The sequence below is a fragment of the Silurus meridionalis genome, chromosome 10 (genome assembly GCF_014805685.1).
Source record: "Silurus meridionalis isolate SWU-2019-XX chromosome 10, ASM1480568v1, whole genome shotgun sequence".
Classification (NCBI taxonomy): Eukaryota; Metazoa; Chordata; class Actinopteri; order Siluriformes; family Siluridae; genus Silurus; species Silurus meridionalis.
Genome location: NC_060893.1, coordinates 5,114,973 through 5,137,390, shown reverse-complemented (window position 1 = coordinate 5,137,390; position 22,418 = coordinate 5,114,973). Strand labels below are relative to the sequence as shown.

The following is a 22,418-nucleotide window of genomic DNA, read 5'->3' as shown; positions in this document are numbered from 1 at the left end:
AATGTCTGGCCATCTGTTAGTGACCTCAAGCTGAAGCGAACTTGGGTTCTGCAGCAGGACAATGATCCAAAACACACCAGCAAGTCCACCTCTAAATGGCTGAAGAAAAACAAAGTGGCCCAGTCAAAGTCCTGACCTGAATCCTAATGAGATGCTGTAGCATGACCTTAAAAAGGCGGTTTATGCTCAAAAACCCTCCAATGTGGCTGAATTACATCAATTCTGCATAGATGAATGGACCAAAATTCCTCCACAGCGCTGTAACAGACTCAGTGCAAGTTATCGCAAACACTTGATTGCAGTTGTTGCTGCTAAGGGTGGTCCAACCAGTTATTAGTTTATAATTCACACAGGGCCATGTAGTTTTGTATGTTGTTTTCCCTCAATAATAAAAAACTTCATTTAAAAACTGCATGTTGTGTTTAATTGTGTTATCTTTTACTAATATTTAAATTAGTTTGATTATGTTTCAGACTTTTTCACACCACTGCATGTGTGAGTCACTACATGCATACCAATTGATTGTGTTTTTATGTATAGTAACAGATGAAAACAGCGAATCAGAGAGTGACACTGAAGAAAAGCTGAAAGGTGGGCTTTGAATCAAACACTGTTTAAACACATAAATAACAAATACCTATTTGTATCTCTATTTCGTGGGTCTAATGCTGATTTTTGTCCATGGTGTACTAGCTCACAGCCAAAGGTTGGTGTCAGTGCAGACTATGTTAAAGCAGACGGGTCGGTATCACACGCTGGACAGAGATCCCATGGACCTTCAGGAGAGGAAACTGTTTGAGTACTTCCTAGTAGTAGCACTGCATAAAACCAAAGCAGGAGTCCCTTATTTGCCTGAAGTCACCCAGCAGTTCCCACTAAAGGTAGCCTGTCATCTTATTGGTCCATTTTCTTGGTCTAAAGAACCTTGGTTTGGTAACACATTTGGTTCTTCACAACTTGGATCAAGAAGCAGTAAAATAATCTCAGTTTTAATTGTTTGTTGACCATCTCTAAAGTCCATCGAAAAAGTGCTGCCATTCATTTGAGCCTCATCGAATGTGTTAAAAGTTTACCTTCTCTTCATTTAGCTGGAGAGGAGTTTCAAGTTCATGCGAGAGACTGAAGACCAACTAAAAGTCATTCCTCAGTTTTGTTTTCCTGATGCAAAAGACTGGGCCCCTGTGGAAAATTTCCCCAGGTAACTTACTCACTCTCCGCACAAGAACTAAACATCATTAAAATGTCAGGATGGTCTCTAACCTTGTCTTGTTTCGTGAATATTTTTAGTGAAACTTTCTCATTTGTCTTGACTGGGGAAGATGGGAGCAGAAGATTTGGCTACTGTCGACGTTTATTGGTGACCCGCTTTTTTTTTTAAATTCGTGCTGTAGGACAAATTTCTATTCTTGAATGTATTTTTACCCAAAATATGGCTGGACAGCTGTTTGGCATCCACATGTGGAACAGTATAATGATGCGGTTTTATTGAAACAATGAAAAGACTTTTGTCATTTCCGCTGTTCGGTTCTCGAGTAGGAAGTTTTGCTTTTGTAGAATTGGGACTTTGTGAGACTTTCTATAACAGTTGCTTCTTGCGATTGTAGTGGGTTTAAGCATGTGTTTGTTTGTGTATGTGTGTTGTTGTACAGCCTAGTGGAAGGGAAGGCGTCTACCTGAAGTCTATTGCATAGTGAGTCGACTGGGATGTTTTGACCTTTTCTCAAAGGTACGTTCTCACATCTCATTGACTTATTGAAATATACAATATCATGACTGTCCATAAATCTTTTATGTGTGCCTGTTATCTGTTTCTCTTTGGGTTAGATGTTGGATGAGGTTGAGAAACGGAGAGCGATCTCCCCAGCTCTGGTGCAGCCCTTCATGAGAGGCATCATGGAGGCTCCATTCCCCGCCCCGGGCAAAACCATTACTGTGAAGAACTTCCTACCAGGCTCAGGCACCGAGGTTTGTTCAGACAATAGTGCTTTTCTGGAAATGCTCAGTGGTGAACGAAGTACACAACCATGTAATTGAGTTAAAGTAGAGATACACAGCGTAACATATGACTCCAGTAAAAGTGCTCCCTTTAAACTTTCATTTGAGTTACAGTACAAAAGTATTTGCCTTTAAATGTACTTGAGTATCCAAAGAACTATGAAATACTTCAGTAAAGTACAGATAAACCAAAAATTTGTTGGTCAGGGTGTTGGTCCTGAGCAATATATTGAGAGAAGTTGCATTAAATCCACAGGCCACTTGGTGTTATATGGATAGCCAAAAGCTCTTTGTTTTCTAAGGGGTGTGGAATTCAGGTGACCCATAAAATGTGAGACATTATGGGGTTCCTCCGGTGGGACAGCATGGATGGAATCTTCAGTTCAATTCAATTTTATTTGTATGGTGCATTGGACATTGGAAAAAAGAAAGAAAGAAAGAAAGAAAGAAAGAAAGAAAGAAAGAAAGAAAGAATGAAAGAATGAAAGAAGGAAGGAAAGAAAACAACACAGACAAACAAGAAAGAAAGAAAGAAAGAAAGAAAGAAGAAAGAAAGAAAGAAAGAAAGAAAGAAAGAAAGAAAGAAAGAAAGAAAGAAAGAAAGAAAGAAAGAAAGAAAGAAAGAATAAAAGAAAACAACACAGACAAACAAGAAAGAAAGAAAGAATGAAAGAATGAAAGAAAACAACACAGACAAACAAGAAAGAATGAAAGAACGAAAGAACTAAAGGAAGGAAACAACACAGGCAAACAAAAAAGAAAGAAAGAAAGAAAGAAAGAAAGAAAGAAAGAAAGAAAGAAAGAAAGAAAGAAAAGAAAGAAAGAATATAACTTTCAAATTCATAAATTACTCCTTAAAAGTTATCTCTAACAGTGACGATGGTGGAAAGAAGAAGCTCTCTAAGATTAATAAACTATGTGCTCTAAGTAGTACTATTAGTTTACATTTTAATCTCATTTATTTTCGCTTTCTGTCTCTCAGGTAATAGAGCTGTGTCGTCCCTCTGATTCCCGGCTGGAACACGTGGATTTCGAGTGTCTGTTCTCGTCTTTGAATCTGCGTCTCCTCTTGAGAGTCTTCGCCTCACTGGTCCTGGAGCGGAGAGTGATCTTCACAGCAGATAAGCTCAGGTATTATTGAATCCGTTGTGCACTCAAACAATAGTCAGATTGATCTTCTATTACGAGAAGAAAAAAAAACGAATGTAGAATTAATCAACATTATAGGGGCAAAAGTATTGGGACACCTGATTTTTTTTTTTTTTTTAGCTGTATGTGGTTCTTCCTTAACTATTACCACAAATTTGGGAGGCACAATTGTATAGAATGGCCAATAGCATTGAATTTTCCCTTCACTTGAACTAGGAGACGCAAACCTGTTCCCTGTGCACAAAGCCAGGACCATTAAGATATGCTTTACCTGCCTTGGAGTGGAAGATCTCCTGCTATAGAGCTCTGACCTCAACACTGCTGAACACCTTTGGAATGAATTAGAACACTGACTGCAGCCCAGACCTCCTCAATCTTCTCAGTTCCTGTGTATCATCTTCCCAGAAGAGTGAAGGTTGTTGTAAGAGAAAATGGGGACTAAATGTGGAATGGGTTGTTCACACACACAATCAAATACAGATCTTATAGTCAGGTGTCCACAAAGTTTTGTCCATTGATGGAAATTCAAATAAAAATTACTGAAACATTGGATTTATTATCTTGTTATAGTTCATTTGGCCTATATGAGAAATATTTATACATGCTTGTCATTTTTTTTGCATTTTGAGATTTTTTTTGTTAAGTTTATTATAATTTTTTTTTACCATTTGGAGAATTTTGTTTCTCCTAATCTAATAAACATTCTGCAGAGGAGACAAACAGAGATGTGGCACCAGAAGTGAAGGAAAAAAGTTGTGGCCCCTTAAATCGTTCGTCTTAGAGGAAAAAATGCCGAACTGTTATAACGTTGCCATGGAAACAAAAGTCACAGGTTTTTTATTCATTTATTTATTTCTATTGGAAAAATCTGCTGAGGGCCAGGCATTGGAGTGAGCGAAATAGAGATCGACTGCATTGTGTACATTTTGACAAATTTAAAAACATCAAATTCCTCTCCTCCGTCCCGAAATCCTGCTGCCAGCATTGTGCAACACGACCTGACGCAACCGAAACGGATGTCCTTGCGCTGTGATTTCTGCTATAGTGCTCGTTTCGAATGAACAAGATGATTTCAGAGAAGGATGACGTGTCACTGCTCAGAAATGAGTGGAAATTTGGCTCCATCTAATCAAATTGTTATTGAAGGAGTATAAATGAAAACAGACTCGCTTGCAGATGCAACAAATTAACTTTTGTGTTGTTGTTTGCAGTTTTGCTGATGACAAATTTTGGATGGATTTAATCTAATATTGTCCGCAATGATTTATGTGAGTGATTTGTTAAAGAATGCAATTATTATTTCGTATAATAAACATCTTTAATATCTGATTTTAAGTTATCAAATTAGTAAAAGTAGTAGTATTGTACCTTAGCGCCCCCTCGTGGTCAAAATGTTCAAGCACATAACACTGACTGACTTGTTCAGCGTCAGAAAGGAGTCAGATTATGCATTGCATTCTTATTCTCGGGGGCTTTATACTGCAAAATAAGATCCGTGTGTGCTTTTTATACATCCTACTCCATATTTAGTCCCCATTTGCACTTATAATAAGCTCCACTCTTCTGGGAAGATGTCCCACTAGATTTTGGGGTGTGTTTGTGGAGATTTGTGTGAGATTCATTCAGCCACAAAGGTGTTAGAAAAGTCGGGTACTGATGATGGTGAGGTGAGGTGTTTAACAGGGTTAAGTGTACAGTTAGAGCTTTATAGCAGAAGATCTTTCACTTCAACCCATGTAAAGCATATCTTCATGGAGTTTGATTTGTGCACAGGGGCATTGTCATGCTGGAACATCATTTTGGGCAAGAACCACATATGGCTGGAAAAGTCAGGTGTCCCAATACTTTTGTTCAAGTTATACAAGAAAATTCTGGGCATAAGAACTATAATAATAAAAAGGAAGACATTGTTTAAAGGTTTTACTGTGTTTATTATTTAGTGAATTTGCTGGCATTTCTCTCTAAATTCCCTACTAAATAACCAATGGTTTTGCTTGGAGGTGGTTGCTCAATGGTTAAGGTTCTGGGTTACCGATCGGAAGATCGGGGGGTTCAAGCCCCAGTTTCGCCAAGCTGCCACTTTTGGGCCCTTGAGCAAGGCCCTTAACTCTCTGTGCTCCAGGGGCGCTGTATCATTGCTGACTCTGCGTTTTGACCCCAGCTTCCGAGCAAGAGTTTCACAACAATGTATATCTGACAAATAAAGACTTTTCTATTTTATAAAAATTATCTCTGGGAAAACCTTCGAATAGATTTTTGGAGAAATTTGTGCTCAATCAGCCACTAGAGCGTTAGTGAGATCAGATACAAATATATTATTGGATATTTGGTGCTTCCTATGAATGATGGTCAGGTGTCCAACAATTTGAAACCAATTTACTACTATTGAACTACCTGGTACTGATACTGAACGCCATTTTGTTGTACTAGTGCTTGCAAAATTACAATGTAATGTCATGTAATCTCTCGGTCTCTGTCTCTGTCTCTATCCAGCACACTGTCTCAGTGTTGTCATGCAGTAGTGGCCCTGCTCTATCCCTTTACATGGCAGCACACATATATCCCTGTGTTGCCCCCTGCTATGATGGACATTGTTTGCACTCCAACTCCTTTTATTGTGGGCCTGCTGTCCAGCTCTCTTCCTCGACTCAAGGAGCTCCCTTTAGAAGAGGTAAGACCCCCTTGTCCATCCATTTTCAAAAGCTTGATTTGGTAAATACTATGATTATTTAATTCAATTCAAGTTTAGTTTTTTCAGCTTTACAGAATGTAAGAATTGTAGAACAAAAATTAACTATAGATGAATAATGTGAATTTATCCCCGATGAGCAAGATCAGGGAGAGACTGTGGCTAGGAAAAAGATTTAATACCAGTAATGTATAGTTCACTCTTTTAAGTGTCCCGGGAAAGTTTAATTCTTTAGTATGTGTTCAGCTTTTCGGTACAAAACAGTGTAGGAAAATAATCACCAGTAGAGAGTTTATATCATGACTCAAGGAAGAAAAACGTAATGAAAAAAGAGGAGCGAATCCTTCTAATAATAGTGTCTGTGGAGAGTAAATGGTACTGGCCAGGAGGTCAAAGGGGCAATCTGTTTTCTAATATTTTCCATGAACACTTCCTGTTCAGGTGGGCTACCCGGCCTGCCCTGAACCCTGACCTACTTTCTCTCGGTTTAACAATAGCAGTGCAGAGATAACAGCGAAACTGGCACACTCGCAGGAAATGACATTAATCTCTCCTCTGTTCTTGCACAGGTCCTGGTGGTGGACCTTGGCAGTAGCCGTTTCCTACGACAGGTACTGTAGAACATTATTACCTTCCTGTGTAAGCCTGGTAACAAGCTGTTGCTGAGTGGAATGGAAATTTCATTTCATAGAAGTCTTACGTTAAATTCGTCACCGGTTGAACTGTGGTTTTTTTCTTTTTTTTCTTTTTCTAGATGGATGATGAAGATTCTATTCTGCCTCACAAACTGCAGACTGCTCTTGAGTATGTTCTAGAGAAGAGGAGAGAATTGGCCTTTGACAGAGGAGATCTCCCCACGGGTATACTTTCTGTTTCTGGAAGCTGTCTAGATGACCACAAGCCTGCATAAATAGAAAAAAAATTCCATTTCATGACTAACCTTTTCTAGTCTCCACCTATTAATTCTAATACTTAAGGTGATACTTTGTCCTCTGTAGTTACTGAGTATTCATAATATTATACAGAATAACAAACAAGGACTTTTAAGGGTCAATTACTATTTCAGCTTCAACCCTGTGTTTGCTGATGGCATCAAAAACATACGTATTCCTATGTATTTTCTTCAGAACACTGCTCTCTGAGCACTGTGGTGTCCGAGGCTTTTGTCCGCTTCTTTGTGGAAATCGTCGGACACTACTCGCTGTTCATGGGAGGCAGCGAACGCGATGAAGAGTCCTCAGCCTCCTCCTCGTCCCCGACACCTTTATCGTTCCACCGCGAGGCCTTCCGCAAGGCCGTGTCCTCGAAGAGCCTGCGTCGTTTCCTGGAGGTCTTCATGGAGACACAGATGTTCGCGGCCTTTATTCAGGAGAGGGAGATGCGCAGGCAGGGACTGAGAGGTAGGAACAGTAGATGGATGCCAGTGGTGGACAGTAACAAAATGAATGTAATTGTACTGTGCTTTTCGTGTATCTGGGCGACTTTTACTTCACTACAATACAAGTCAAATATCGTACTTTTTACTCAAATACAGAAACGTAACTGGTCGAATCACCAAGCCACCAATCAGAGTCGAGCGTGCGCTGTTTTGAACTCGTGTCAATTGGCGCTTGGTGTATCTACGTATCACCAACATACAGTTCAGCATCAGTTCAACAGCGAGCAGAACATTTAGAGAGGAATAAATGATGGACGAAACTCCTGACTCGAACTCGCCACAACACCCGTGACCTCATTTGCGTGATTTTATTGTTTGAAGTAGTTGAAAAGAAGATTTTGAGATCATGATCATTAAAATCATTCTATTAATAGATCAATGTGCTGAGAAATACAGAGTCTTTTCACATCAAATATTTATAAGAACATAAGTAATATTTTACCGAGTGTATTTTTACTTTAACTCAAGTACATGGTTTGTTTACTTCATCCACCATTGATAGATGCTCAGCTACCTCCAGCTTTCTTTCATTTTTAAACACATACAGTACATCATTAAATTGGTGCTCTCTCATTGTACAGGCTTGTTTGAGGTCAGGGCTCAAGATTACCTGGACTCGCTGCCTGGAGCTGAGAATCGAGGGGTCAACAAGTTCCTCAAAGGTCTAGGTAAGCTTTTCTGTGGTGCTCAGGAGAAAGAATACATTAGTATTTTTTTGTTTTTCCCTCAGATACTACTACATTTCTAAATAAATCTGTTTTTTTTTTTTTGCAGGACACAAAATGAAATTCCTTTCCAAAAAGTGAAGCGAGTGAACGCGACGAAGCGCCACAGTGGCGATTGTACAAACGCATGAACCTGAAGCCTCATGAAAGCACTGAGACTGAGACCGAAGGGAGAAACGGCATGAGCTCAGCAATAACACAAAACTTGCACATGAATTCTTGGCTACAAACTTTTAATAAATGCTCATCTTCCTTTTTTCTTGCATTAACAGTACCAAGGTCATGTTTCACCATAGACTGGTATGTTTTTAAGCGTGTGTGTGTGTGTAGGAAGTCTAGAGGAGAATGTAATCACAGACCAAAGTTGAATTTCCTGTACAGTCTTGTCCCCCCAAAAAATTTGTGATTTTTTGGTATTGCTGATATATAAATATATATATATATATATATATATATATATATATATATATATATATATTTTTTTTCTATTTACAGAAATAGAGTACAACTTCTGTAACAGGGGGCAATAATTTAATTTATATTCTTTTTAGAGAAAAAATACATCGTACAGAATACTTTTTTTGTCGCTTTTACAATACAAAAATAAACAGAAAATGTTGCTAGGTGGTTACAGACTCTTTATCGGCAGTATATTTTAGATTTTGGATTAAAATAACACTGTGACTGGACATTTATATTGGGAACCGAAAAAAGAAAGGAATGAATGGAATGTGAAAGTAATGGATGCGGGTAACTTGTTCTGGGATACAAACTTGCATATAAATGCAAGGACATGGACTGTATCGACAAATGAACTTCATGTAGATATCTTCTGTCTTTTGCAGGTTATGTTAAAAAAAAAAAACAAATGAAAAAAAACAGCACTAAATGAAACCTGAAACAAAAAAGCTGCTGGTCTCGTTGCTGTGATTTGAGTTTCAAAGTATAACCAGGTTGCATTTTTACTTTCATTCACCAGTAATAAGGATTCAGTCTTCCATCTACACCACTAGGGGTCACTACAGAGAGGACTTTCATTTTTTTCTAGTTAAATTTTTTTTTTTATGCTGATGCTAGTATTTTTGTTTGATTCCCACAAAAAGAGAAAAAACTCACAGAACCTGCTTAATAGCACTGCTCAAATTACAAAAAAAAGCCAACAAACACATATCGCCTATATTTTCATTTAATGTAAAGATCAGGATTATGCTAAAAAAAAAAAAATCCACTTTTTTGTATTTATTTTTATTTTTTTTGCTCCCTCACTTAAATCCCTAGCTTCCCCTCTGAGAAGATTTCATCTTGATTTCTTATTATGGCTGTACTCCAAGCAGAAGAAACCAAAGCAGAGACTCCATGGCATAAATCCATAAAAGAAAAGTAGTCACAAATAATGAGTGTATTCATTTTTTTTTTTTTTTTTACATTGAGCAAGGTCAGATTGGAAGCTGTTGCAAATTTCAAAATAAAGATCTGGTTGTTTGGAGCAGTTGTTTAAACCCGTATGAAATAAAGCGATTCTTATCCAGCGTTTTGTGGAAATTCTTTGTGAATTTTTGAAGGGCTCAATTCTTTGAATATGAAAGTGAAAGTGTTCAGCTGCGGAAGATTGGATCAGAAACTGGAGCAGACCAAACTGTGCATTTCAGACGAGCACCACGACTGCAGCAGGCTGCCAAAATCACATTTCAATAGGATTCATTACACATGTTTATTTAATTTATATTCTGTGCAATGTATATCCAAAGGTATGTGGACCCCTGACTGTTAGACCCACATATAAGCCTTCTTCAATTTTTTGCCACAAAGTTGGAGGTACACAATTGTATTGACTGATAGAAACACAAGTGGCCCCGCACTAAGCCCTGACCTTAACACCACTAAACACCAATCAGGATGGTAATGCTCTAATGCTTTTGAAGGTAAATGATCACAAATCTCCATAGCAACACTTCATAATCTAGTGGAAAGACTTTCCAGAATAGTGGAGGATATTATTCCAAACAAAGAACGGACTAATCTGGAATAGGACTTTTAAAAAAAAGGCACATGAGTGTGAAGGTCTGGTGTCCACAAACTTATGGCAATATAGCTTGTTGAAAAAAAATAAATATAGAGTTCAAATATTCATGAAATTGTAGAGCATTAGATAGCATACCGTTTTCAAATACAAATACATTTGCAACTTTTATTTCAAGAATTTTTAATAAATCACATTATGTTCTTATACTTTTGTCCATGTAGTGTACATCTTAATGCTCAAAATCATGGAAGGGTTCATTAGTAATAAATGTGAAAAAAAAGGACAAATTTATTATCATGCAGGAGTATATTTTATTAAATTTATAAGAGGGACAGCACATGTAGAATGTTTTGGAGACAAGGTGAGGGAGGCGAGATTGAGATGGTTTGGACATGTGCAGAGGAGGGACATGGGGTATATCGGTAGGAGAATGCTGAGGATGGAGCCACCAGGAAGGAGGAAAAGAGGAAGACCAAGGAGGAGGTTTATGGATGTGGTGAGGGAAGACATGCAGGTAGTTGGGATGAGAGAGGCAGATGTAGAGGACAGAGGGGTATGGAGACGGATGATCCGCTGTGGCGCCCCCTAATGGGAGAAGCCGAAAGAAGAAGAAGAAGTATATATTATGAAATGTATGAAAAAAAAAAAAAGTGAAAATAAAACTAAATAATTTATGAGCACCAGACCGTATTTAGGTACACATGGAACCCGTGTGTGCAACAAGGAGGCATGTTTTCCTTTATGCCTTAGGATTTCTGCCGTCTTTATTACTGTGTGTGTGTATTTTTTCTCTGCATTTTTTTTCCTACTATAATCTTGCACTTACATCCACCAAACCCTTGGAACACAAATTATCTCGTCAATGCAGGGCTCACAGAGCTGTACAAATATATGATGTCCACAACTTAATCGTCATACAACTAGGATTGGGGTGCTTTACTAAATGGAGAATATACACTTTACGGATGAACGTTTATAGCTCTCATAAGAATGCATTTGGCAGACACACTTATCTTAGACTTACATTTATCTCATTTATATAACTGACCAGTTATGGGGTTAAGGGCCTTGCTCAGGGGTCTAGAAGCTTATGAATGGCAGCATGGTGTGGGTGAGATTTGAACTCAAGACCTTCGGAACCAAAATGTCTTAACCACTAAATGTATGAAAAATAGTTTTTTGCCCTGGTACACAGATATCCCTGAGTCTCTTCACATTCAGATTGTGATGATTAAAACAGCTACCTTTCCTACTTATCTTTCTTTCGGCTTCTCCCATTAGGGGTCGCCACATCGGACCATCGGCATGTTTGATTTGGCACGTTTTTACGCTGGATGCCCTTCCTAACACAACCCTCCCCATTTATCAGGGCTTGGGACCGGTGCTAAGGCTTGTGCAACACTAATGGATCGAACCCGGGCCGCAGCGGTGAGAGCGCCGCATTCTAACCACTAGACCACCAGGGAACCTACCTCCTTACTTACTTCATCAAAAACAGCTTTGAACACTTCTGTTTGACGTTCTGTCCCTTACTATACATACATTTTATGTCTATAGACTATATGGACTTTACCAGACATACTGTATAGGATGCCTTTGGATGTGGTGGAATTAATTTTTCCTTCACTTGAACCATAAAAAACTATACAAATTCTTGACCTCCAGTTTCATACATATAATATACTGCATATATACACACACACACACACACACACACACACACACACACACACACACACACACAGAGCTAGTGCTCAAAAACTCAAGAGTCAATGTACAATTATGTACAATTTATAGCATATACACTACAGGTTCACTTGTCCTCCACACACACACACACACACACACACACACACACACACACACACACACTCACACACACACACAGTTATTAATTTTCAGAGGCACAGTTTTTTTGTGGTTTGCATGTTTTGAATTGAACCTTGAGGGTATTGGGTTCGAATCCCACCTCTGCTTTGTATTACCAGAATATCAGGGGTTTCCTCTGGGTTCTCTGGTTTCCTCCAACAGTCCAAAGACTTGCTGCATAGCCATTTCTATTGCCAATTGTTCAGGCGGTGTGTGTGTGTGTGTGTGTGTGTGTGTGTGTGTGTGTAGTTGGCATCTCATTTAGGATGTCCCTCTGCCTTGTGTCTAAAGTAGTTCCTTGGGATAATCAGTGGCTTTTTTCTATTTTGACCCTGTGAAGAATAACTAACATAAAAATAAATAAATATGTAAATTACTTGGGTTGAGTAGAAAACAGTACATTCACGAATAGAGCAATTTTCAAACTAACAAAAATCAAACAAACAACATTTTTTTTTCTGTTTTATTTGAATGGAAGATGCGAAGACACAGTCTACATCAGACTACGTAAACAATTGTTAAACGAAATCCCGACTTTGTTAAGTTTAAAACTGTTTAATGTAAAACTAAAGGCACACCATATAATAATTCTGCCATGTCAGAGTTCTGTATATTCATATAAAACTCAAATATCAAATAACTGCTATAAACGAAACACAGCAGCTAAACAATGGACCCAGAACAACATCGGAACAGATCCTGACTCAAATCTCTATACATTTCCATTCCCCAGGTCACTTGTATCCATATCCTGATAAGCGCCGTGACTCTGATTGTATTCCATTCAACAGCCGGACTGTTCCTTTTTCCTTTTCAAAGTCGGACCCTCCCCTCGTTACGCACCCCTCTCGTCCTCCTCCTCCTCCTTCTCCTTCCTCTCTTTCTCTCTCCCTCATTCCCTGAGTCCATTCCTCACATTCCTGCCTCCTCGCATTTCGAGCTGCACCGTCAGAGCCGGAGAAATACTGCGCTTATTCCCTCCACATTCTGCCCCTTCAAACGACACACCAAGACTCAGAGACTGTCTGACTGCCTCGGCCTTCTTCTCTCAGGAGCGGTAAGTACGACATTTCTTAAAACAAACAAAACAAAACAAAAAAACAACAACAGCAACAAAAAAACAACAACAGAATAGTCATGTGTGTTTTTATCCCGCATGAAGTTCTGCTCTCTGAAGCCAAACTTATCTCGATCACAACATGTTCACAGCTCAGGATCTCAGAGCAGCACTGACAGTTCAGCACAGACGATTATTCGCAATTATACTCAAATAGTTGACGTTTCTGAAATACTTTTAGTGCTTGGGTCCACTTTCTTTTTCCCATTTCTTTCATTCTAACATTTCGATCCGACTACACGCTTCTTCCCGTGAGTAGCCTGGAACTACCAAGGACAGGTCACACCAACAAATTATTTTATTATTTTATAATAAATGTATTATTATGTGTAATAAGCTTTACATTTACAGCGAACTTCAGGTGTGTGTGTGTGTGTATGTGTGTGTAAAACAATACACAGAAACAATGTAACAGGCCAATATCTGCAGCCTGTAGGCATGTCAATATTAATATAATAATGTATCTATAATAATAATAATAGTAATAATAGTAATAATAATAATAATAATAATAATAATAATAGTTTAAAAAAATCTGTTTATCTGCTGAATTATAAGAGAACAAAGTGTGTCTATCTATCTATCTATCTATCTATCTATCTATCTATCTATCTATCTATCTATCTATCTATCTATCTATCTATCTATCTATCTATCTATCTATCATCTATCTAAAATTTAACTTTTTTCCTCCTTTTTTGCCATTTCACAAACTCCTATTAACACAAACAGTGCAGTGCAGGTACAGACATTCGACTTTGAATTAATTAAATTACAATCTAATTTGTTTGGAAAAACCTTTTTTATTATTTTATAATTTAAAAAAATTTTTTTTTACCTGTATCTCGACCTGATTTCGCAAAAGCCGGCATCTGACATCTTGTGGATATTACAACTTCAGAAGCTATTTCGAGGATGTTGAAGCTGGAGATCGGGCATGCGTGTGTTATTATAGTACATGTACCACATTCAGAAAGGAAGATCTAAACTTTTTCAAACATTGTGACTAGTTTTTGAATTGTATTTCTCAATTTTGCACTCATTTCACCATTTTTGCTAATAAAAAAAAAAAGGTTGAGTTGCTTTACGTTGCATCTGCGGTCTTTATCATGTTCTGATGTGTGTATTATGTATATAAATATATATGATATATTATATTAGCAACAGAAGAACAGGTTTTTCAGTTTTTCCAAATGCGTTCATGTTTTCGTGTGTGGATGTAAAACAAAAAAAGAGCACTTTTTCACAAAATGTGACTTTAATCTCTTCTGAATGATTGACGTTACGTTGCAAACACACTCAGAGTCGGCCGTCTCTCCCAGTTTGGCAACTCTATTGTGTAAGCTGTGCTCACCAAGCTTCCTGTAAAAGCCCCTTCGTAGCCTTGGTGAAAGCTTCCCGATCTGGCCGTGAGAACGTTCTCGACATTTTAGTAAAAAAAAATGACGGTATAATTTTTGCTAGAAAAATGTAACTTCTTCCTTTTTCTGTTTATGGAGACTTCTGCAGTGGGCTGTGGTTTAGCATGAATGGTGTGACACGTTTGAGGTGTTTGGTTTGTGAATCTGGCTTTGTGTGTTTGGTGAAAGTGCAATGTGAAGATGTTCATTTTGTTAATGAGGCGTTCGGTCAGAGGCGGCCAAAAGCTTGAGTGACGTGTTACGATAATCCTGAGCAACAAAGGAATAGGAATAACACAAAGTCAAGGAAAGGTCCATTAACAAACATCTGTATTTTTTTTTTTTTTTTTTAGTTTTCTCATTAATTCTTGCAAACGAATAATAATAACTCATAGTTTGGATTTCTACGTTGATAGATGCACCTTATAGTGCATAACATACAGCATTTATTTTTCATTGTATTTTTTCCCACAATGAAAAAATTATACTTAAATACATTATTTAAGCATCTGTACTTTATCATAGTTTCATTTTGTGAATTATTTCATTTCGAATTTATTACAGTTTCATTTCAACTTTATTATCATTCACAAAACTCGCCACTACATGAGAAGCTGTAGCGTGGCCACAAGAGTGTGTGAAGAGTCAGGGTTCTCTCATCGTGTGTCTGCAACTATAGAAAAAAAGATCTGATGTGCGCGAGAATGGAGCTCTGAACTGCATCCATTATTCACATATACACCACTTCAGGATCAGGACTTTGGATACTTAATTGCATTAATTGCAAAAAATAAAGTAGAAATGTAAAAAGAGGAGTTTGATGTTTACTGAACGTTTTCTATATATAACATATGGGATTTGTATTTTACCTCAAGAACTATAACAATATTCATCCAATTATCACTTGATGCTTTTCCAAATGTAAAGGAACCATTCGCATTACTTATAACGCACGTCTTGATGTTTGTGTGTTTATTTCGAGGTGTTGCATAAGTAATAATGCATAGACTGACACAGACTGATAGAGACGAATTTAAAAGAAACCTCTCTGATCACTTTTAAAGCTTTTCGAAGTGGTATGTCATTTTGAACGTAACTTTTTCGACTTCACCCAAAGTACACCGGTGGTGTGTGCTCCGTCTCGCTCCGTGATGATTGTGCCGGGGTCGCATTGACATCCTTACGCAGATGAACAGCAGATGTTTTAAGCTCTGAAGCAATGAATTAGATCAGAATTGAATGCAGAAATAATAGAACAGATCCTAAAAGGATTGCAACAAGCATTGAATCGGAATGCAAACACAATCTTGTGTAGATTAGAGGGTTTTTTTTCACATTAAGCCTGTTTTTGTTTAAACGAGACATATTTAGGCAAAATGACACTTTTCGAACACGTTCCATTTAGCGCTAAAGATTTACTTATAGCTAGTAGAAGATTTCATCTATTTACTCACGTCACCAGTTTATCCGAACAAAAAAAAAGCAAGGTAGGAAAAGGTAAACTGTGTGGAATTCCAAAGCCTAATTATTTGCCCCTTGAAAGATTACAAAAAGTGAGACTTTTTGGCTTGGAGGGCGGGAAAAAGTAACACAAGAGTGACCGTTGTTGTACAGTACATCATCACTACACTCCAGAGTTCGTATAGAGTGGGCTGGTTGCATCACTGTGTCAAACTTAATCTAAATGTAACAACATGCATGTTTATGATAGTTTTGACAGAACCAACAATCCAACCTGTCAGCACACACATCACTTGTGTGTGTGTGTGTGTGTGTGTGTGTGTGTGTGTGTGTGTGTGTGTGTGTGTGTGCGGTTTGGGATTGTGACTTGCTGTGCATTGACAATTCAGCACTAGCTGGAAAAAGCAGATGCAATGTGAAAGGCACGGAAATGAGAAATGCAAACGAAATGTGCCTAATAAGTAAAGGAATAAAAGTGAGGAATGAAACATACGTCATGGACACACTGTTAATAAGCTGATCAGCGCGGTGGTGATTATGTAATGCGCCCTGGTGGGAAAGGACCACGTGATGCGATTTTGGGTTACAAGTTTTTATATATATATATATATATATATATATATATATATATATATATATATATATATATATATATATATATATTTATATATATTGGTAAATTCCAGAGGTATAATTTAATTTGTATTACTGTGCACTAAAATGTATACAACATGATTTAAAGCCTGTGGGTAATTGCCAAATGATGACACAGTAAAGGAGCACATTTATATATATATATATATATATATATATATATATATATATATATATATATATATATATATATATATATCAATGGCAGGTTGTGCATTTGGTACCTGGGCCTTCAGTGAGGACTTACCCGACTTAATCCACCTCTTAATACCACCACTATCATGTTGCAATTATAGAAAACATCAATACTATACAAAAACACAATATAACAACGTGTGGCATTACAGAGAGAGAGGCATCTCACATATGGAGGGTGAAAACCATTTTACTAAAGCAAGAAACCCAGTTAAGATTCTCTACATTACAACCGTAACTGCAGTGTTGGACAATAACTGTTACTGTCACGCAGTTACTTTTGACAGTAACTAATACTGTAACGCATTACTTTTTAAATAAATTAACTCCGTTACCGTATGGTGCGTTGTCCGTTACTTTTATAAAATAAATTCATTTTGGCTGAAGTTTAGCCTACAGTCTAACCTTGTTTACAGCAGAGACGCATTCTAGGATTGGTGGATGAACCACTGTAAACACGAAGAAGACGCACTGTAGCGTGTCTCCGTTTATTCAAGTCTGTGCGGCAGTAATGGCAACAGTAATATATATATATATATATTTATATTCTGTCCTTTTTCCACAACATTAGATAGATGGATGGATGGATGGATGGATGGATGGATGGATAGAAAGATAGATAGATACAGAGGCATAGCTCCAAATCAATTGCTCATCTGACTCCTAATTGTATCAAAACTAGTAGGGAAGTGGTTAAAGCTTTAAACTTTGCATCTGAAGGTCATGAGTTTAAATCCCAGCCACACCATGCAGCCACTCCTGGGCCTGGTTTGCTCTGGATAATGGAGTCTGCCAAATGCCAAAAATATAAAAATAAAAACAAACAACAAAATAAAAATTCCTCTCACTTGTTTTTCTCTTTTTATAGAGCAGACTCATTGTTACAGAGAAAACCAGGAACAGAAACTCCTGTGTCCTTAAACCCCTCCTGTGGGTTAAAACTTACACAACGTTACTACACAACCTCTATACTGAAAGCGGCATTAACCAACATACAATTTTTCGACTGAATAACGGATTATGTGGTTAATTCATATTATATGAACAATAATGAAAAAAATGATATAAAACATATATTATTTGATTTGAATTATAGTGATTAGAATCAGTAAAACAGGATACCAACACCTTTTCATCGGACCGATTCCTGATTTACGGCAGTGTAATATGGCTTAAAGGTAATATGTAAGAATGGGAGCGATGAATAATCGGGAGTTTGATACAACTGACAGCGGCGAAGCAGAGACAGCGGTCATGCGACAGCGATCTTTAGAGTCTCCTCATAACCGCAACACGCCTCTCATTAGTGCGGTTGACACGAGACTTGGGAAAGTCTGTCATCGTCGCTCAGCTTTGTGGTGCGCGCTTGGATTAGCAGCCGTGAATGAAATCGACAAAGTTTCCTTTACACCATCGATTGCGTCTGAGTTTGGATTTAACTGGGTTTTTTTTAACAGTACACTGCTTATTCACTTAACCCCATGCATTTACATTACATTTACACTTAGGGGCAGACTATTTATACGGAGTGACTTGCGATCGTTTTTATTTATACAACTGAGCACTTGAGGGTTGAGGGTCTTTCTCAAGGGCCCAGAAGTGGCAACTTGGTGGTGCTGAGATTTGAACTAAAGAACTTTGGACCAGAAATCCAACTACGTACTCTTAACCACCACTTTCATTCAACATTAGATGAACTCTTGTTACTGAATAACGTACTTTACAAGGAACGGGAACTGTCGGCTACGACCTTAAGACATTCAACAAGTGCTCTCTCTCTCTCTCTCTCTCTCTCTCTCTCTCTCTCTCTCTTTTGCTCTTTATTTTACTGTGAGGGACTGGGCGACTATTTAAGTGTGACGGTGTACACTTTTGAACCTTGATTATTTTGATTATGGCTCCTCATGACATATTCCATACTTTCCACATGTAGCTACATTAAAAGGATATTGAATCTGGTTTTAGCAGTTTTCTTTCACATTATGCATGATATCTATGCTTCATTTTCCATTTGTATGTGTTGTGTGCATGTGTGTGCTTAGAAACCAGCTGAAGTGGAATATCTGCAGGAGTTGTGCAGAAACTAGGCGATGTGCAGACCCGTGTGCATAAAGAATAAACAGTAGTTTTTATCACTAAAGCAAAACCATACAGAATTTTAAATGATCTGATGTTTGATAACAGCAAATTTGTATTAACGAATCAAAGACAAACATCGAAGATTTACGATTTAAGATTCAACAACTTACACAGGGACTTTCCTAAGAGATTTCCAAGATACAACAGTAACATACTGTCTACACTCAGGCGTGATTTCCGTTACTCTGATTATGGTCTTTTAGTTGTTCCTGCCACCAGTTCTATGGGTGATCGGGCTTTTCTTCCTGTGCACCAAATCTTGGGAATTGGACAGAAGTTTGCTTACACCTAAATATAAGATTTGTATGCCCTTTTTGAATGTCTCATTCCACATTTAGTCCCTATTTGCTGTTATAATAAGCTTTCACTTGTTTATAGAGTGTGCTTGAGGAGATCATTACTTATTATATTTATATATAAAGCACTTGAGAAATAAAAATGAAGCAACCATCATTTTAGGAGCAGCAGAATAAATGCTTAAAATGATCAAATATTTAATCTTTATCTTTTGTGCCTTCTTTTTTGAACATAACTTTTGCGATGTGCTTTTTTACAAACTTATTCCACATCTTCTGGGAAGATGTTCTAGATTTGTGCTTGTGGAGATTTGTGTTCATTCTGCCACAAGGGTGTTAGTAAAGTCAGGTATTGATGCAGGTGAGGTGCGGAGGCCTGGAGCACAGTCAGTGCTCCAATTCATCCTTAAGGTGTTAAACAGGATTAAGGAGAAAGCTCTACAGCACTCAAGATCTTTCTCTCCAAACCATGTAAAACATATCTTTATCGAAAAATCGAATGGGAAAATTGAAGGTTATTTCATCCAAAGACATCCTAAACAAGTGTGCTCCACCAGCTTTCTGATACCAGCTTGGGAACGAACCACATATGGCTGAAATTCAAGTGTCCCAATACTTTTATTTTATTCACATATCTGTTAGATGTAATATAGTAAGCCATAGCATGATTTCCTTTGTTCCACAGAGACAAATGCAATTATAAACAATGTAAGTTAAAATGATTCAACTACAATTGAATTCAAATGGTCATAGTCAGTAAAACACTTCAAGGTGTCCTGATGCTGGAAACAATTCAACCTCTACTTTGCATAGTATTTAATCTACCTCACCAGATATAGATCTGATTACATCTGGTACCACTTATGTATGTATATAAAGCCAACACTCAATAATCTTGTATGTATTCTATTCATTCATGGCATGTACTGCATCGATTTAAAATCTTCATAATATGATATTGTGAAAACAAATTCAGCTTTCATTGTCTTGTCTTATTGTGAAAATAGAATTGTAGAAAATACAGTATATTCTATTAATGAAAGCACATTTTTATATTGATTTTATCTGCTCTAAATTAAATACAACATATTTGCTATTGCATTTCTGCTCTTGAGACTGGTTTTATCCCTGTGCACAAAGCCAGCTCCATTAAGTTATACGTTACATGGGATGAAGTGGTAGAACTTGAGTGGCCTGCTATAGAACTCTGACCTCAACCCTATTGAACACCTTTTTGGATGAACTGGAACGTTGACTGCATCCTTGGGGCTTAATCAGCACAAATTTCCACAAACACACTCCAAAATCTAGTGGAACATCTACCCAGAAGAGTGGAGGTTATTATAAGAGCAAATGCGGACTAAATCTGGAATTGGATGTTCAAAAAAGTATAACCAGGTGTCCTCAAACTTTCGTCCATATATTATATGTGTGTGTATATGTGAATGTCTTGTATTCACATTTTAGGTTTTAAATTCACCAATATGTGGATGTAATTGTGTTTTTGTTCACTAATACGTGTATGTAAATGTGTCATTTGTTTCTCAGATTAATGAATCTATTTTCTTCTTGTGTACTGATCTTCTCACACATGCCCCAGCACACTGAAAACAGACTATTCTCTATTCTGTGTTAATATGTACCAGTGTTAGTGCTGACCTCCAGTGCTGCAGTGATTCCTAATTAGGACAGTAAGGAAGCTTGTGCGCTATCAGCAGGCAAAGTGAATCACACATACATGACGTATTGTAACTCACTATCCCTCCTTTTCCCGTACGCAAGTCCCCCCCCAACACACATCTTTTTACAATGGATTTTGTCAAAGCTCTGTTTTCACTACAGTTCCGAGCACAAATTTCTCAGATATGCATCAATGCTTTCAGTCCTTCATTGTGTATGTGAATGTGACAGCAAGAATTGTCTCTGTATACTTAATCAACAGCATGGACACTGCTACGTTTGGTGCAACTAATGGCTAGGATACATTATATACATTATATAGACAAAAGTTTGTGGACATTTGACTATAAGATCGGTAATGTGCTTTTTTGAACATTCCATTTCACATGTGGTCTCAATTTGCTGTTATAATAACCTCCACTCTTCTGGGAAGATTTTCCACTAGACTTTGGAGATTTGTGCTCACAAGGGCATTAGTAAGGTCAGGTACTGATGTAGGGTCAGATAAGGACGCTAATTCATCCCAAAGGTGTTCAATAAGGTCCTGGTCAGAACTCTAAAGCAGGAGAATCCTCCAGTCCAATCCAAGTAAACAATATTTTCATAGAGCTCACTTTGTGCAAGGGACATTTCCATGCTGGTTCAAGGAAAATCTAATGCTAATGCATTCTATACAGTTGTGTGCATCTGATTTTGTGGTGACAGTTTGGGGAAGAACCACATACGGCTGGCAAAGTCAGGTGTCCCAATACCTTAGTCCATATAGTAGGGCTGCAACAACTAATCGATAAAATTGATAATAATTGTTAAAGAAATTTAGTTCATGTATGTCGCCGTTATTAATTAGCTGGGCTGCTCAAGTTATGGGTTAGCGTGATGGAAAGGTAAAATAGCCGTAGCAGGAAAAAGTGTGTGTCCCAAGTCATCCAAGACATTGGAAATATATAATATTTCATTAGCAACAGTGCTATCAGCTAATGTTAGCAGCACAAGTGAGGTTTGATGTTGATTGATTAAAAAAAACAACAGTGTAACTCTAAAAAACACATTATAACTCATTTTAAAGTAAGGAAAGCAACTTTATTTACTGCATATGCTATGTTGATACTGTACATCAGTGATTTGTCATATCCCCCATGACATTAAAAAAATATATACATTCTTCTATTTGCATATTTATCTCCCCCTTTCCTCCAATCCTTATTTAGGCAACATGTGGACTGTCTGACTGAGCAGCAGAAGAAGCCATTAATGAAATTAATGATTTCCACCACCTCGATCGTGAATTACTATAGTGCACCCGCTTTCCTTTGTACCATCAGCCAGACCTGAAGCAATCGCTATCAGATTTGAGGCAGACCGTCTGGCTGCGAAGTGATTCTTGGTTTTGGTTACATGTGAGGCGACACTTCATACCTCCTAAAATACTTCTTTGTCCGAGGTGCATTTCCAAGTAGGATTAACACATCTTGGGATATATACGAAATGATCTTGCACCTGACTTAATCCAGTGATACCCATGAGTCACATGACTGTAATAGTGCCTAGATGCCTCTGATATACATACGCTTGCATTCAGGGTCCAGTG

General features: G+C 37.7%; 1 protein-coding gene across 1 annotated transcript in view; it reads left to right on the top strand.

The window, feature by feature from the left end:
- si:dkey-82f1.1 (DENN domain-containing protein 2A) overlaps positions 1-9,525 on the top strand; it is a 34,243-nt gene extending 24,718 nt beyond the window's left edge. Inside the window, exons 8-20 of the mRNA XM_046859621.1 lie at positions 547-591; positions 694-881; positions 1,089-1,198; positions 1,288-1,357; positions 1,655-1,726; positions 1,825-1,965; positions 2,978-3,126; positions 5,638-5,815; positions 6,403-6,444; positions 6,588-6,693; positions 6,961-7,233; positions 7,853-7,939; positions 8,046-9,525. Of these exons, the coding sequence (XP_046715577.1) occupies positions 547-591; positions 694-881; positions 1,089-1,198; positions 1,288-1,357; positions 1,655-1,726; positions 1,825-1,965; positions 2,978-3,126; positions 5,638-5,815; positions 6,403-6,444; positions 6,588-6,693; positions 6,961-7,233; positions 7,853-7,939; positions 8,046-8,077 (1,493 nt within the window). The 3' untranslated portion in view covers positions 8,078-9,525. The remainder of the gene's footprint in view (positions 1-546; positions 592-693; positions 882-1,088; positions 1,199-1,287; positions 1,358-1,654; positions 1,727-1,824; positions 1,966-2,977; positions 3,127-5,637; positions 5,816-6,402; positions 6,445-6,587; positions 6,694-6,960; positions 7,234-7,852; positions 7,940-8,045) is intronic.
- The last annotated feature ends 12,893 nt before the right edge of the window (positions 9,526-22,418 follow it).